The sequence below is a fragment of the Callithrix jacchus genome, chromosome 1 (genome assembly GCF_049354715.1).
Source record: "Callithrix jacchus isolate 240 chromosome 1, calJac240_pri, whole genome shotgun sequence".
Lineage (NCBI taxonomy): Eukaryota > Metazoa > Chordata > Mammalia > Primates > Cebidae > Callithrix > Callithrix jacchus.
Window position 1 is genome coordinate 78,423,979 of NC_133502.1, and position 16,556 is coordinate 78,440,534.

The 16,556-nt window shown below is 40.3% G+C and overlaps 1 protein-coding gene across 31 annotated transcripts in view; it reads left to right on the forward strand.

The window, feature by feature from the left end:
* The window catches only part of AOPEP (aminopeptidase O (putative)), a 449,451-nt gene that overhangs the window by 345,943 nt on the left and 86,952 nt on the right, over positions 1-16,556 (forward strand). For 28 of the 31 annotated variants that reach the window (XR_013532554.1, XR_013532563.1, XR_013532561.1 and 25 more), the window contains one exon: positions 10,853-10,969. The exons of 2 other annotated variants lie outside the window; for them this stretch is intronic. Coding sequence is in view for 14 of the 29 variants with exons in the window: in XM_078365849.1 (XP_078221975.1) it covers positions 10,853-10,969 (117 nt within the window). In the remaining 15 variants the exon portion in view is untranslated. Of the gene's footprint in view, positions 1-9,482; positions 9,599-10,852; positions 10,970-16,556 lie in introns of those variants that run through there. One more of the 31 variants, XR_013532574.1, reaches the window with a different exon arrangement.

The window sequence follows — 16,556 nt, forward strand, 5'->3', positions numbered from 1 at the left end:
TGGAAGTTATAGGAAATGTTACATTTTAACATCAAGTAGTAAAATTCCAATAAAGTACTTTTTCTTATAGAAGCACATTTTGTATGTGTAAAGGAAGATACAAAATACTAGAAATACTAAAACTTAACAATTTTTGGAAAATTTGCAAATTTTCCTAAAGTCTTGCATACGTTGGAGATTTTAGATTGCTGCTGGAAAGCACATCTTAGATTTCAGTCATGTTCATGCCAACGCCTATGAAAAGACCTACTAGGTCTCAGAACTACTAGGATTTTAGATTCATAGTTAGTTAACCATCACTTGTGAGTATCCATTTTGCATTTTTGAAAACTTGTTGACTTTCAAGTACTTGAAATCATGTAAGAGGATACTTTCATGGCAGCAGAGTCGCATTTCAGGTTCCCTGCTCCCCTATCAGCTTCAGGCTGCTCCTGGCTTTGGGTCCAGGCTGGAGCTCACAGTAGACCTAAGAATATGTCTAAACTCATAGCAGTAATGTGACATTTTTGCCATAAAAGAACATTTTTATAATACTGTTTGAGTCTACTTGTTTCCTTAGAAATGGTTTCTGTCGTGATGGGCAGTACCTTCATTTATGAATTATTCAGCTATTTGTGCAGCATGTGTAACTTAAGGGCAAACAGGTTCGATGGTATTCACATCACCTTCTCACGTGACACACATCAGTAAGGCAGCCATTTCTCTCCTACAGAATGCTACAGCCCAGTACAACTTTCCTGCGTTTCAGATGAGCTGCTGTTGAGATGAAAGAGAAAAGAAATTAAAAATTAAACATTTCTTGAAAATCTGAGACTTTTTCTTTGCCCTTGTTGTCTTGAAGTTAATTTCATTTTATTTTTAATAGTAGAAATTTCCTACATGTCCAAGAGACTGTTATGGAATCAATCCTTTGCTCTATTTTTCATAACACTTTTCACAGTTAATCTAGGGTGTAAACTGCCTGGATGAGAATCCAAAACTGTGCAGAATTTGGAGGAAATGTGACTCCTGTGCCTTATACACATTAAATCATTCTGTGAAATAAAACAGAGACTTTGGATAGGAGATTGTGCTGTACTCTCAACACATTTTTATTAAATGAACATGGATTCCTTTATTTTTCCAGCAGTCCTTCATGTAGTTGGACTCACCATGCTGTCCATCTTCCGCCTGCTCCTTATTTGCAGTTGGCCCTCCCTAGAAATGGACAGGTTGCTTTGTCAGCTTGATGGCAGAAACGACCTGACAAATTGTAGATGTGTGGCTAAAATTTATGCTTAGTTTGGATTTGGTAGAAAATAAAGAATATTAGAAAATAAAATGTGACCGAAAGGATACTTATGTTGTCTTGACTGTGTGTCTATACAGAAGAAAGGACAGGAACTGGGAGTAATGGAATGTTAGTGTTTCTGACTCCAGAATAAATACCCAAGAGTGAAATTAATTCATAAATTATGTTTCCTGCTTCAGAATATGTTAAGTGTATGTATGTGTCCATACTTGAAACACTTGTCTAACCTGAGGATCGGAGTGGTTGGCTTGGTTTCTCTATCCTTCCATTGGTGTCCTTTCTCTCACTTAGTAACTGTTATGTCATTATCTCTAAAATGTTTTGGGGCTTCTTTTTTTTTTTTGGAGACTTAAATCTCTCTTTGTATGTAGCCAGGCTGGAGTGCAGTGGCATGATCTTGGCTCACTGCAACCTCCATCTCCCAGATTCAAGTGATTCTCCTGCCTCAACCTCCTGAGTAGCTGGGATTACAAGCGTGCACCACCAGGCCCAGCTAATTTTTGTATTATTAGTAGAGATGGGGTTTCACCATATTGGCCAGGATGGTCTTGATCTCTTGACCTTGTGATCCACCCGCCTCAGCCTCCCAAAGTGCTGGGATTACAGGCGTGAGCCACCAAGCCAGGCCAAACTTTTTAAACTGTGAGTTTTGATTTTAAAAAACCCTTAATCCTTAATAGTAAGTTTTAACAAGGAGACTATGAAAGGCAAAGGGAGAGATCTCTCTAAGACATACAGTTGAGTTTGTGCACATAAAGCAAACTAGATTGTTACAGCTCCTCATAACGTGTTTATTCATTTTTTAAAAACATTGCAGAACTATTATTTCATTGATTACAGTTTATTATAATTGAAGAGGCATTTCAGTCATTTTATTACCATTAGTTTTTTAAATAAGAATCGTCAACTAGATCTGTTACTGTAAAGAATGTTTATGAAACTTAAGTTGATAAATTTGTATTTTTTAGTTATGTTCTGCTTGGGAAATGAGACTCACTCCTGGTCTGAATTTTCATGTGTTGCTATATAAATTTACTTTTAAAAATTCTTTTAAATCATCAGATTGTTAATTGACAGCTATTCTTGCAGACATTGTTACTTTATTTCTTCTTACTATATTGAGCATTAAGTCCTTTATTTCAATGTGATAAACATTTGACTATCAAGGATTGGGGATAATAGCACATGAAATGAACAAAATCTGGTTCCAGTCTTTAAGATGTGTGGTCTTAAAAATGTACATTCTTTTTTTAGAAGTTAAAATGCAGTTTTCCTTGAACTCAGTTATTCCTTGTTTAAATTCAAAAGGAGAGGATCCTATTTTTTGTACATAAAATTCTGAAGATAGGTATTTTCTGTAAGAGTTTAGTTTTTTCCCCCCTTCTAATTTAGAGGAAAAACTGTATTATCACACTGAATGTTAATAATGATTGCTTATTTGTCCATATGAACACAGTCAATTTTGTGCGTAATACAGATTACTATTCACCAGGAATATAGGGCTGTGTATTAAAAAATTAACCAAAGAAGAATTATGTTGATACAGTTATTAACTAAAAGTGCCAAATTTGTAATGAGTAATCCTGCACAGACCATTTGATTTTGATTTTTGACATATTGGAGTAATATAAGAAGTTATAGAAAGGAAGAAATTCTGGGTTCGAATAAAATTATTGTTTTTTTCCCTTGGGAAAAAAAACTCTATTTTGTAATTTCTTTGTGACAGCATAAAAACGTGAGCATGTGGCTGACACTGTGCTTTTTTTATATCTCCAAAATATTTGGAAAATTTTTAATTCTTCTAATTTGTGAGTGCTGCTTGCATAGAAAATGTTTTATATAGTAGTGTTAGCATATATCTTTGTGTAGAAGTATTGAAGTCAGAACTTTTGAGGTATATGTTGTTTTAAAATGTTATGACTAAGACTAGAGAGACAGCGATAGGTTTCTCAGTGCACACTTAGTACTAGGAGGTCTGCCCGTAACTACCGGACCAGCTTTAAAAGAGAAACCCCTGGTTTCTAGTTGCCTGATTCTTTGTTAGAGCACATACTTGAATCATTTTCAGTGTTCTTAGATTTGGTTGTGGTAATGAATTTCTTCATAAAATAGATCTCTAAGTGAATTACTAGGAAATATTTGTAGCATGATTTAAGAAAAATATTTCGGCTTGAGCTGGAAGCAGACAAATGGGACGGGGTAGGGCAGAGAGTTCAGGTAGGTTACTCAGAGAAAAAGTTCTCACAAAGCATTCCTTATTTTCTTCATACATATCTTTAGAATGTAATTTACACAAATTCATCCATAGTCTACATTTTATTCTGAAACTTTTTTCTACAAATAACATTTCTTGCCATCTTCCCATATTACAAAAATAATTCCATCACATTCTTTTTAATAGCTACATAGTATTCCATTGTGTAGCTGCATACCATATTGGATGTTTTGATTCACAGACTCAGACAACCGTTTTTTTACAGTAAAGTTATATTCGTATGCTGGGCTTTTTTTTTTTTTTTTAATACAATAAAGGTAAATTCATATGCTTTAATGTAAACCATAGGCTTTAGTGGGTCATAAGTTAATGTGTAACTAGAATTGGAGTGAGCAGATGTCACTGTTTATAAATTAGGAACTTAGAACTATAAAATGTTTATTCTCCTTCAAGATAAATATATCAGGTATTAAATACACTATAATTAATTTAAGTAAGAGCATTAATTCTTTTTGTTGTTGTTGTTGTTGGATACAGAGTCTTGCTCTGTTGCCCAGGCTGGAGTCTACTGGATTAATCATAGCTCACTCCAACTCCTGGGTTCAGGTGATCCTCCCACCTCAGCCTCCCAAATAGCTGGGATTAATTTCGGGCATACTACTACATCTAATTTGGGGGTTGGGGTGGGTAGAGTGTGAGGTCTCACTGTCTTGCTTAGGCTGGTCTAAAACTCCTGGGATCAAGCCATTCTCCTGGCTAGGCCTCTTAGAGTGCTGGGATTACAGGCATTAGCTACCACTCGTGGCAAGAGGATTGATTCTAAGGAAACTAAAAGAAGAAAATTTTTATGAACATGTGAATACAAGAAATGTTAGAAATATTTTAGTTTTTAAAGAAATATTAAACAGGCCATATATTGAACATGCCATTGTTTTTGTGGCAGGGTGAATAGATGAATAAGAATTTACAGTTTCTTTTTCATGAGTGATGATTTTCTTGAGAAGCATAAAATTCAGATCAGGAATGTTCTCCTTTTGGTCCCTTGTAATTGGTCTGGCAGGATCTAGGAGCAGACACAAGGATCCCATACATTTCTTGTGAAATACTTGGAAATTTTCAGTTTGAGTGTTTATGATACTTCCAACATATATAATAACATAAAATATTAATGTACATGTGGTTACAAGAGATCCAGTTGACCAGAAAATTTCATTTTTTCTCATTCAAATAATATGCTTTGTGTTAGATTGCATATAATTAGGGCAGTGCTTTTAACAAGAGTTAGGGGAATAACAGCATGGGAACATTTGACTTTTATAATCTGGAAACATGAGAATGATTTATGCCAATACATTATTTCAGATAGTATTTGCTAATGATAGTATTTATTTTAGATCCTGTGATGTCACTTTTAGAAACTCTGTGTTTCAAAATTTGCAGTAATCTTTCTGAACTGTAACTATTAGAATTTCCCAAAAATATGATGTTTTCTCTGTATAAAATGAGTTATATGAATATTTGCTGCTACTTTAATTTTCTTTCCAAAATTTGTTTATAGACATACTCCCTAAAGATGTGTGATAATCAGAAATAACTGATTCTGCTGGATAAATATGCACCAATTGATTGATTTTCTTTATTTTGAAGAGAATTTTTTACTCTTATTTGGTGACTTCATTTGCTGGCAAATCTAGTTTTATGCCTCACAAATAATGTGAACAGTAGAAACTTCTATTTATAAGTTTTGGCAATTCTTGAAAATATGTTAAGTTTTTGCTTCAGCATATGAAGGTTTTTCTTTTCTGAGTTGTGTTTTCAGCAGCAATTCAAACCAATTGTATTTTTCCCTTATACAGATTACTAATTTAGAATAAATATATTTCAGTTCTGTCATGATATCCTAGTAGGCAGGCTGTTGGGCAGACACCTGGTATGTGTACATATTATTTAATTATCTACTTTTGTTTCTTAGAAATATTTATCATTTAAAAAGTAACAGAAATGGAAGAAGAGGGTTTATTGCCATTGTGAAGACTGTGACCTGGCAATTATGTGGGTAGTAAAGGCTGACTGCACCTTGGTTCTGTGGCTCTGAACATTTTCTGTTTCTTTTGGATTATGAGGAAAGAGAACTCTTGGTTTTGTTTTGAGGAACTTCATTGATTATATCTTAATTTTGCCTTATTGGGGACAAGCACCATGTGAAAATTTATGCAGTGTAGAGATTTTTACTGTTTTATTTGGTTCAGAGCCCGGTCTGGAAGATAACTTAGTTTATAAGTTCTGCAGCCAAGCTTCTTGTCTCCTTTAACGAGGGCACTGTGTGATTGCAAGCTGTTTCCTCCTATACCTGTGGACTGAAGGGGCAACCTGAGGGTCTGCTAAGGTGGTAGTGTGTCTTCTTGGAAGAGTGAAAAGGAATTTGTCAGACTTTGGGGGAACCTTATAAAAATGAAAGATGTTTTATGTCAGTGGGATCACTTTTTTAATCCAAGGGGCAAAAGAAAACTGGTTTCTATTGAGCCCCTGCCTGAAGGCCTTCAGCCTTTCAGAAGACCTTGCTTGTGTTGAATCTCAGTCAGCAAGTCTCCAGCATACAGAATTTGAGATTTTTTCCCTCCCCCATTTCTTCTGTTTTTGTTCCATGTAAACAGTTCCCTGCGTAGTAACATAGACAAATATAGCAGAGAATGCTTTTCTGGAAAAAGAATGCTCCCTAAGCATTTTTTAACCATTTTTGGGAAGAATTGATCTTACTATGTGTTTCAGACTGGAGAGGGGGGAGGCTGTGGCTGTAAATTGAAGTGACATCATATGTATTGCCCCCATTGATCCACTTTTAGTCTCCAGCCAGGATAAAAGGAAATGGCATCAGGGAGGAAGCATGCTTCATTTAGGCACAGATCCGAGTGATAATGGGGTAATAATAGAACTCACGCCACTGTCAATCTATGACTGCATTAGTCCCAGGCTTATTCTCTGTCTGGGGAGCCGAGCAGTGACTTTCTTCGTGTGAGGCTGCTGCATGCCTGCTGGACCAGGCCAGGAGGTGCCCTCCTTTGCTTTTGGAGGGGTGCAGGCAGTGGGGCTTGGATGTTGCCATTCACTGGTCTCTTGTCAGAGGCCCTGCCTCTGCAAGGTCAGTTGTGAGACATGTCCATGACGTTTTCTGATGTAGGAGGTGAGCTGGCTGTTCTGCATCATGCTAATGGAAGAAATGGTGGCAGGGCCTCAGTTGCTTGGGTGGTCTCCTGGGAGTGCAGAGGGTGATGCCCCATGACAGCAGTAAGAGGCTTCTGGAAGAGTTAAGAGTTTGTTTTTGTTGAGCTGCCTCTAGGTTAGGAGGGTGGGTTTGGAAAATTCATACTTTCTTTCCAAGAGCATGCATAAAAACTCTCCTAAACTATTCAAAGTCGTACAGCTTGCCTCGACTCTGAAGTTGGGAAAAACATTCAGTAGACTTTTTTCTTTGTACGATTCTTAGTATTTAGCAACTATGAAATCTTCCATGTTTAGAGTGGAACACAGACTTCTAAAATCCTTAACAAGCAGGATTTATGCTTGACTGACCTCATTTAACATTTTATTTCTTGTATTCATTTCAGTAAGTTTCATAGTTCGGTGAAGTTCTCTTGCAAGTCTCCACATCAGTTTGGCACCTTGTAGTCCTATTTTGTATAAATTTCTGAGGCAGATGTACTTTAAAAATATTGAGCTGGTCTCCATATGGAGAAAATAACCCCATCATGAATTTCTTGTTTATGCAAAGGAAAGGGTTTTTGCATTCCTGTCACTGTTGAACTGTGGGTGTGGCCCCTGGAAATAAAGGCAAGTTCTTTTTATAATGTCTGAAGGAACTACTTTCTTAGGTGGTGATGCTTGGAGGTAAGGTCCTTTATTTTTCAGGATCGCTCTGTAGTACAACCGCCTTAGCTCTTTCACACCGGTACTGCTGTATTAAGCACAGCTGGCTTTTCAGTCTTAAATTCAGCTGATCTTAAAATAAATAAACGCAGTTGGACTAGAAGTCATGTGAAGTTTGCTTTGATTTCCATGTGGGTGGAAGTGGAGTGCTCCACATAGCATGTCCCACCCCCCTGTGCCAGCCTGGGCTCCTCCCACTGCCCAGTGCTGCCTTGAGCACATCTGCTGATAAGTGGTCGCTTTCACTTGCTTTATAAACATTTTGGTTTATTACATCCCTACTACTTTTTCATTTGTAGGGTGGCTTTATGGGGAGCAAATGTTTATTTTACAAAGAGAAATGCACTGTGTTGTAGCTATTTTACCACACTTTTGCTTCAGTATTCTCTTTTTAAGGTCTATTATATCATTTAAAAAAAATTTTATATTGTGCACTTTGCAAATGAAAGATTCTTAATTAGTTTTATTGTCTGTGTCCCCAAATAGCATTTGTTCACTGATTTTTTTTTTCCTACTTTTTTCAGAAACTGCATCCCCCCCCCCCCCCCCCGCCCGCCCACATACACACTAAAAGCCAGATGACTACAGGTTTTTCACTAAGGGAGAGTCATTTCAAGTCTATTCAGAAGAATGGGACTCACAGAAACCTGGGAGCATGAAGCTGCCTCTGGCAGCACTGTGTTGTCAGGGCTTTGTGAAAGGGGAGCAGCTACCTGGGGGGAGTGTCCACCCTTGATCCTTACTTCTCTTAATTAGAGTCATTGTGCTACCTCCCTTCCATTTTATGATCTTAAGTCAGGGAGCTTAGCTTTAAATATTGACATTGTGTAAAATTTGCAGAGGACAAAAGCTTCCATTGATCCTTTTGGTTCTTCTTCTATGTGGAGATGTGTGAGCTTTCAGCTTAGAAGAAAACTCAGATATACAAATATGAATGCAGGTATTTTGATAGGTTCAAATAATGGTAATTGTTTGATTTTAAATTGGAGCTATATCTGTTGGTTAAAGACCAAGGTTTGGAGTAAGTTGAGGACCAAGCTCGTTGTCTTACCCAGGGTTTCTTTGCTCTGTGTATCTCTTTAGTTTAAACTAAATTCCAAATGAGAGTTCTAACAGTAGGCTTCTTTGTAAGCAAGCACAAGTGTATAATATGGGGAGATGCTTTTCTTTCTTCTCCTCCTTCCCTGTAATTCAGCAGTTTGGCAGGGCTGGTTCCTTCTTGCATTTAGTTGGCAAACGAGACTCCCCTTCTGGCAAAGGGTGTTCTGCTGGACCAGGCACTGGTGGTGCTGAGAATCGCTTCTCTGTGATGGTAAGCCCATTCCCCGAAGCCTGCCTGCCTTTGTCTGGAGGCGCCTTGATGCCAGGCTCCTGCAGTCCTCGGACTGTCTGTCTTAAGAAATGCTGCTCACCAGTTTTGAGTGTCTCTGGGGTGGTTCAGGTCTCCATCCTGTGGTGGCCTGGCCTGGGTACCCCTTGTGGAGCTGCTGTTGTTTGACAGCAGCAAAATAAAGGGTAGTAGTGGGGTAAAGTGGGGAGAGCCCATGACTGGGGTGAAAAGGAAGGCACTGGGAAGAGGGCTCAAGGGCTGGAGGGCATTTAGTCAGTGGCCCCAGGAGACAGGTTGGGGGTGCTTGAGGCCACGGGCTGAAGGCTCAGCCTCCTGCAGAAAAGCACCTCTCTTGAACATCACAGGAAGCTGAAGGGTGAGTTGACTAGGAAGGAGGAGGAGGGCAAAGGGAGAAAGAGAACTGGTCTCACTGGGCTGCCTGGACAGAAGTGCTGGATACCCGCAAGCACCCCACAGTGCTCATGGTGTGAATGGTGAGGAGGCCTCTTTGAGGCTAGGGGCCTCAGTTTGGCCTCTTCCATAAAACAGATTTCTTTTTAATATAAAAGTAGCCTCACCTGTCTAAAACTATAAAATATAGTAGATGGGTGGTTTTGTTATAAGTAGTTATGTGATAATTTAATACCTTGAAAATTTGCTGCAATTACTTGACTTCTCGTGAGAAGAAATGGAGTGTTAGTAATTCTTTCTGTCTTTGTCAGTGCTGATTATACTGCAGTTTTGCCAGAGGTGCGTTGTTTCTCCTGAGAGAATAGCCACAACATGCCTTTCAGATGGAGCGATATTAGGGGCCCTTCTTAGAACTTAGAAGGGTGAGGTGAGAAAACATTCCTTGTGGAATGGCGCAGTGAGTGTGGTGCATGTGGTGCTTGCTGTCTGCCCGTTTCCCCGTGCGGACCTTTTGGTAATTGTATGGGTATGTGTGAGAGCGAATGAGTGAGGGGGTAGGGGGTAGGGAGGGTAAGGCAGAGTGCATAGTTGGGGGCAGGAAGATGAGCAGGGAGGGAAGCCAGTACTTTTAAAAAATTGTTTTAGAGTATCAGAAAGTGGCACTTAAAATTCAGGTGTTCTTAGGAATATACTGTTATCTGATAACAGCTTCCAGACCCATAATTTGGATTGACAGTAATGATCTGGACATGCACAGGGATGGAGAGAAGCAGCAGTGGAATTCATAGGAATCATTTTTAAATCTTGATTCTAGAATAAATATTTTTTCACTTCGTACAAGGCGTATCTCAAATTGATTCTTCCTCCAGTGCACTATAGGGCTGATCTCAGTGGACCACTGCTCCTGGCCTTGCTGTCCCGTAGCGAGTAAGACAGATGATGTCTTACACAAGCTTCTCTTCATTTCTTGTATTTCACACACATTGCATTTTATTTTTTTACCACATAAAGAATACCTCTTTTCTTTGCCCTTAACTTGTAATACCACTTTTGACCTTTCCTATATGAGAACTCAGGAATATGGGTGACCTGTGTGTCCGTGTGTACAGCTGCACGTATAGTTGTATACAGCATTTTTAGCTTTTTAATGGATTGTAAGTTTATGATTTTCATAATGGAGGGAAGACCCAGTTCTTCCGATTTATTTCTCAGTTCGTAGCAGCTGTGTTTGCAAAGCTTATGTGATAAAAAGGAAACTGAATGCAGAAAAAGGAAATTTATGTTAAATTTCCACATGTTTGTCTATAATTAGATGGCTCCCTGAATCTTTGTCTAGGCTAAATCACATTTTCTGGTATATGCCTTAAAGGAAGTTATCTAATAAACCACGATAATATTTTATTAAGATAAGCACAGTTTTGATCTGCCCTAAGTATAGAACTGAAATGAATAGTCATGGAAAGTGGGGCTTAATGAAAGCCCAGAATGTAGTGTCTTTGGGAATATAGACAATGTAGACCCTGAGGCATTACAGAAGTGAGCTTAATAGTCTTTTAATGTTGCCGATGTATGCTGAAAGCACCCAGGTTATCCTGGGTATGCGGTCTTTGGTCTGAACATTTGGGTTTAGTTTCTCATCAGCTGAATGGCATTTTCACAAGCTGTTGGGTTTTGTCTTTAGCTTCTTCCAGACCAACTGGTCTTGCTTCTGGAGCATCTCTTGGAACAGAAGACCCTGAGCCCTCGGACTCTACAAAGCCTCCAGAGGACATACCACCTCCATGATCAGGATGCAGAGGTAACCAGGAACACCCTCGGAGTTTAACCAGCAGGTTCCCACTGTTGGTGAAGAATGGTGATCCCATTGCAGTCCCAAACTATTGAAACTGCCATTTCTATTAGCAAAATCCCATGTGTTTGCTATATTAGTAAAGAATAAAATGCTTAAATTTGATTATGCTTATGCTTCTAACCAGAGTATTTTGAGGTCTTGAGTTTTTCTCTCTTAAATTATAAAGATAGATGTGAGTCTCTCAAAGGAATGAGTTGAGTGTTTTTGAGTTGTAAACTTGGGTGGGTCATTGTGCCCACTGACGGTGTCGCCATTCTGTTGCACATTAAGGAAACTTGGTTAAGATGTGTCAGAGCTTCTTGGCTGCATTCAGTTAGGGCAGGAAAGGAGCCATGTGTAAAGGGAATGAAAACTAAATCTAGCAGCTATAGTTGGAAAAGGCAGTTGGATGCTTGTGACAAAGCAATATGATGTGATCCTTAATATCTTCTGCCTTATTGTGAAGAGTGCAGTGTGAATCCTAAGATTTCAGGGTTTTAAAAAGACAAAATAGTAAATATTTAATGTATTTGGACATCTTAAGTAAAAACAAGCTTAAAGAGAAAATCTCATTTATGTAAGACTCCCAAAATGCAGAAAAGTAAGTTTGGTTTTGAACATTTTAAAACTGTACAGTTTAGTACAGCAGCCATTAGCCACATGTGGCAGCTATGTTTGAGTTTAGATGTGCTATAAGTATAAAATGCACAGTGGTTGGTGAAGACGTTGAATGAAGAAAGACAATATAACTTAATGTTGCCCGATTGATTATAGTGTTAGTGATATATTTGGGATATATTAGGGTAAATATTACTGTAATGAATTTCATAATCATTAAAATGGAGTAATTGAGAAAAGCCAGTTCCTTACTAACTAAAAGATAAGATGGCCATTGTTAGGCATTTTAAAGCCCCATAAAGTCAGGAGTGATTGAAAAACTCCAGAGGAGACATGTAACTTTTTACCCACCTGAGCCTAGATGAGATTTGCAACTGTTGCTCTTTATTTCAGCTCTTATATTTTTGTTTGTAGGAGTTTTCAAATGTCACACTGTTACTTTTAATTAGTGTTTAAAAGACTTTGCTATATAGTCATTAGGCTGTTTTAATCAGGGTGGAATACCACCGAATCGTCAGGACCCTGTGATGGGCATGGAGAGACCAGAGGGGAGGATCAGAGCAGGTGCTAGGCACTTGTCACTCGATGTCTGGAAGCCATGAGGTGGCCCCTTCCATTTAGCACAAAACATTTCCTGTTCTTAACTTAAAGCTCAACTTAGTTGTTATATGTAACCTCTTAGAACCTTTGAGAAGTATAGTAGGTTTTATTTAGTTGCTTGTTTTACATTATACAAACTATGTCGTAATGCTAGACAGATCAGTCTCTTCGGCTAGATCCCTGGTGTGTGTCTAAAGAAAGTGCCTCCACCCAGACCATGGAGTTCCTGGCATGTGGTTAGTTATACTGACGGTTATCTCATTATAAAGTTTCCTTGAAATGTCACTCAGAACCAGAAAAACAACAGGATTTTGGCCAACCAGGGTGTTTTCTAGAAACTTTATTAGTGAAGTGTGATTTATGACAACACTGATTAGCAGGAATTTCATTGAATAATCATCTGCCTTTAAGTGACAGAACATTTCATGAGAGAAAGAATTGTTACTTGGTAGAAAAAGTCACAGGAATGCCTGAGTTCTTGGTACTTCTTGATGAAGCAAGTGAGGAGAGTCCCTTGTAGTTGCTCTCAGGGCTCTTACATACGGAATAAATGGTACCCAACCATTTGAGAGCAAGCCAGCGATTCTGGAGTGAGACAGGCTGTATACTGAGCACACTGAGGAGAGCAGCTTTGGTCACCAGAGCAGTGTTGAATTACATGGCTGGTGCAGAAACACCTGCCTGGGCTGATGGGGCAGATCTCTAGTACAGCGCAGGGGTGCTTGGGACCTGGTCGGGGGCAGATTTCTTTATTTGCTGTGTCCCTATATTTTCAAGATATGCAGAAAGGCTTCTCTTGCTCTACCTGTGGCTGAGGTGCATATGTAAAGCTCCCCTTTCAGAAGATAAGCCTGCTGCCTCCAGCTGCTCCTGTCCCTCATCACAAAGTGCACTGAGGAGTTTTGTTCACTGAGTAGCATGTTTGGGATGTAGCGGGTAGAGGGGGGTCTCCACTGTAAGAACCCTATTCCATGGTTGCTTTAGCTCCTGGCTGCCATCCCCATCTGTCTCTCTCTCCTTCCTTGTGGATGAGCCGGTGCAGGTCCACCCACAAAGAGAAGGAAGAAAGAAGGGAGAAGTTTACTGTTAACCATTCTTTCTGTGTATGTTGCTTCAGTGTCTGAGCTGTGTTCACAAACGGTCTGATCTGTTGGTCTGATTTTCTGAGTGTGGCACTGAGTGTGCCAGGGGTTTTGCACGTTGAGGGGTTGTGGGGCCAGTGTTCTGAACACTATCATGGTTTATGCACACCCTGCCTGCATTCCATGTGCCTGCGTCACGTGATGTGAAGATCCAGGTCTGCTCTTTGGAGAGGCAGTGCCCCATGTTGAGAATGTGAAAGGCTACCATCACGTGATGTGAAGACTCAGGTCTGCTCTTTGGAGAGGCAATGCCCCATGTTGAGAATGTGAAAGGCTACCATCACGTGATGTGAAGACCCAGGTCTGCTCTTTGGAGAGGCAATGCCTCATGTTGAGAATGTGAACCACCCCAGGCTACCGTCTGCCTTGCCACCCTCTGCAGGGCAGGTACAGGCTGTGCTCCTTGGCCTGGACAGTGAAGCTGACCATGGAGTCATTTATCTTGTGTGTAGCGAGCCTCAAGACCACGGGCGGATACTGGGCCACTGCAGTCAGCATGGAAAATGAGCCAAAGGGAAATCCAGTCCACAGAAGCACCTTATTTGTCTGCAGTTTTTGAGTATATTGCTCAAATAGCCATAAAAGTTTGAAAAATATATTTGGCAGCTAACTCTGGGAACAAAAGATGTTATCTAAGATCCCTTTTTAAATAACCACATTTCCTGCCTGCCTTAGCAGGTCTCTTAAGCTATAAGAACAGCTCCCCATGGTAGTGAGGTGAGGATCTGTGGACCTTGGCTGTCTGACCTCTTTTACCCCAGGTACTCTGTGACTCACCTTCAGGCAGCAGCATTTCTGCAGACTCCACTGAGTGCTTTCAGACTGGGGCTATGCCTCAGGATGGGCTCCCTCAGCATTGTTTTTACTGGTGGCCACAAATCTGAAAGGCCCACGCTGTGCTCTGAATTTCATTGATATGCTGAGTGAGAACATTAGTTTTCTGGGAGAAGATGGTAGTAGTGTCCGTTCTTCTCTTCACTGCATGGGGGAAATAGTGTTGATTGAAAGGAAGAAGACTGCTGGATTGGATTGGAGCAAGAAAGTGTGGGTACCATGTGTCTCTGTCTTCCCAAGGGTGCCACTTCACTAGAGGTTTCCCTTTAGGGTCTGCCCCTCATGCCTGGCCCCACGTGCTCGTATGCACGTGAGTGGCTCTTTCTGACTGGCAGCAGCTGGCTGACAAAAGGCAGTTTCAAAAAAAATCTCATTTAGTAAGGTGTCTGCACAGAGTGGAGTAGCTAGAAAAAGACTGTTAACATTTAGAGGCCACCCTGAGCCAGCTGTAGTCTCCCACAGTACCAAAGAATGTAACCTTGGGAGGCTGCAGTCTTTCATGTGGTTGCAAACTGAAGTAGTAGGAGCAAGTTAATGTTGGGAAACAGATTGGTAAGTAAGGATGTACCTGTTTTAGCACTCACCAGCTGCATGAGTGCTAAAGAACACTCAGGGTTGATTGGGAATGGAAAAAACATCCAACGTCACAAGCCTCTCCTGCAGCATGGGTTGTAGCTGACAAGACCCCACAGACCCTGTCTAATGGCTCTGGGTCTCCTCTGCCTCTTGCGATGCATTGTACACAAGCCAGTGTTGGGGGGCGGGTCCACAGCTGGTATTTATTTTAATACACTGTTATTCATTGTTTGGGAAGAAAGCACCATAGCATTTGTTTACAGTCCAAAGGTAGAAGTTGTGACCCCAGCAACACAACTGGCTGACAGCTCTAATGCTCATTTCTGAATTTCATTTGGGCCAAAAGCATAGTTCTGTGACTCAAGCACTTAATGATTAATAGACCTCTAGAGGGGCTTATCAAAGGGGCAGAGAATGAAGGTTTAGCAGTTGTTACATCTCCAGATTCTAAAATTGATCCATGGATGTGGTTTCATTCATTCCTTTCAGTGCTAAAACTCTTTCCATTAGAGATGACTTTCGTCTTCTGCTTCGGAGGGTTTGGAGATGTGAAGTGTTCAGGAGGGTCTTTTCCCTGCTATTGGCACTTCTTTTGTCTTCCCTGGTTGCTTTTTCATAGTATTCTGGCTACAAAATAGAGACATTTCTGTTTTGTTTTCTTATAGAGTGGCTTAGAGGAAAGGTTAGATGTAATCTCTTTGGGCTCTGTTGCCGTTTCAGGATGCTCGGTGCTTTATATTTATTAATATGCAGTGTGCTGAACTTAGAAATCCTTCCTCTTGTCTGCCTTGATGCAGAATCTATGTGTAATAAAGGCAGAAGCTCTGGATGTGCCTGTGTCAGGTCCTGTCATCCTGGTGGTGTGTGAGGGCAGCACCCAGCTCTGCCTCTCCCACCACGGTGCTGGCACCAAGGCCTCTGCCCCATAGGACACCAAGGCCTATGAGTGGGAGCACTGCCAGTGTGCTGACTCCATCCCTTTTCCTCTCCCCGCTTCTCCTGCTGGCTGCCCTTGGTGCAGGCAAGTCCAGGGCCTCATTACTAAGCCAGCTGGCTCACCACGTCATCGTCCAGCATTGTCAGGAGGCACTATCGTGGAACAGAGCCCTACAAGGCAGGTTTCAGATTGAACATGAAAAAGAACACCATTGTTGGAGGGTCAGAGTAGTGTGTACAATTAGCGAAGTGGTTTTATAGGGTAAAATACTAGCAACCAGGTTCCCCCAGGGATCCTGAAAGGGCGAGTTGACACTTGCCTCCTCTACCTGGCAACTCTCAGAAAGGCTGTTATGATTAGGCCGTTTCTCATGGTATCACTGCAGGTAAAGGTGTCTGGCTTATTGGCCTCTTGATGCGATCAACCTTAGGTTGCAAATCAAGAGGCCAGATACCGATGAATCTGAACTTTAGAATGTAGCTGTGAATAGTGTGACTTCAGGTTTTTATAAAGTCAAGACCATGCTTGTGAGGGTTGCAGCTGTCCCTTTGACAGAATATTATTCCTTTTCTAGAGTTTTAAAAGGTGAGTGGTTACAGATTGAAAAAAAGGAATTGGGGTAATTGTCTTTAGTTGCTTTATATGTATCTTTTTAAACCATCTGCTTTTTATGATAGAAAAAACAGAGCTCTCAGGTAACTCTGGTTTTATTTGTGTATTTTTTCTTTGTTATATTTGGTTTATGAAACATTCAGTCAGTCTTTCAGAAAATTCCGTCAGGACGGTATCTCTCTCAATACATCTTTCTTAGGGTTTTCTTTCTGTTACTCAATTCAGTGCCTCTGGA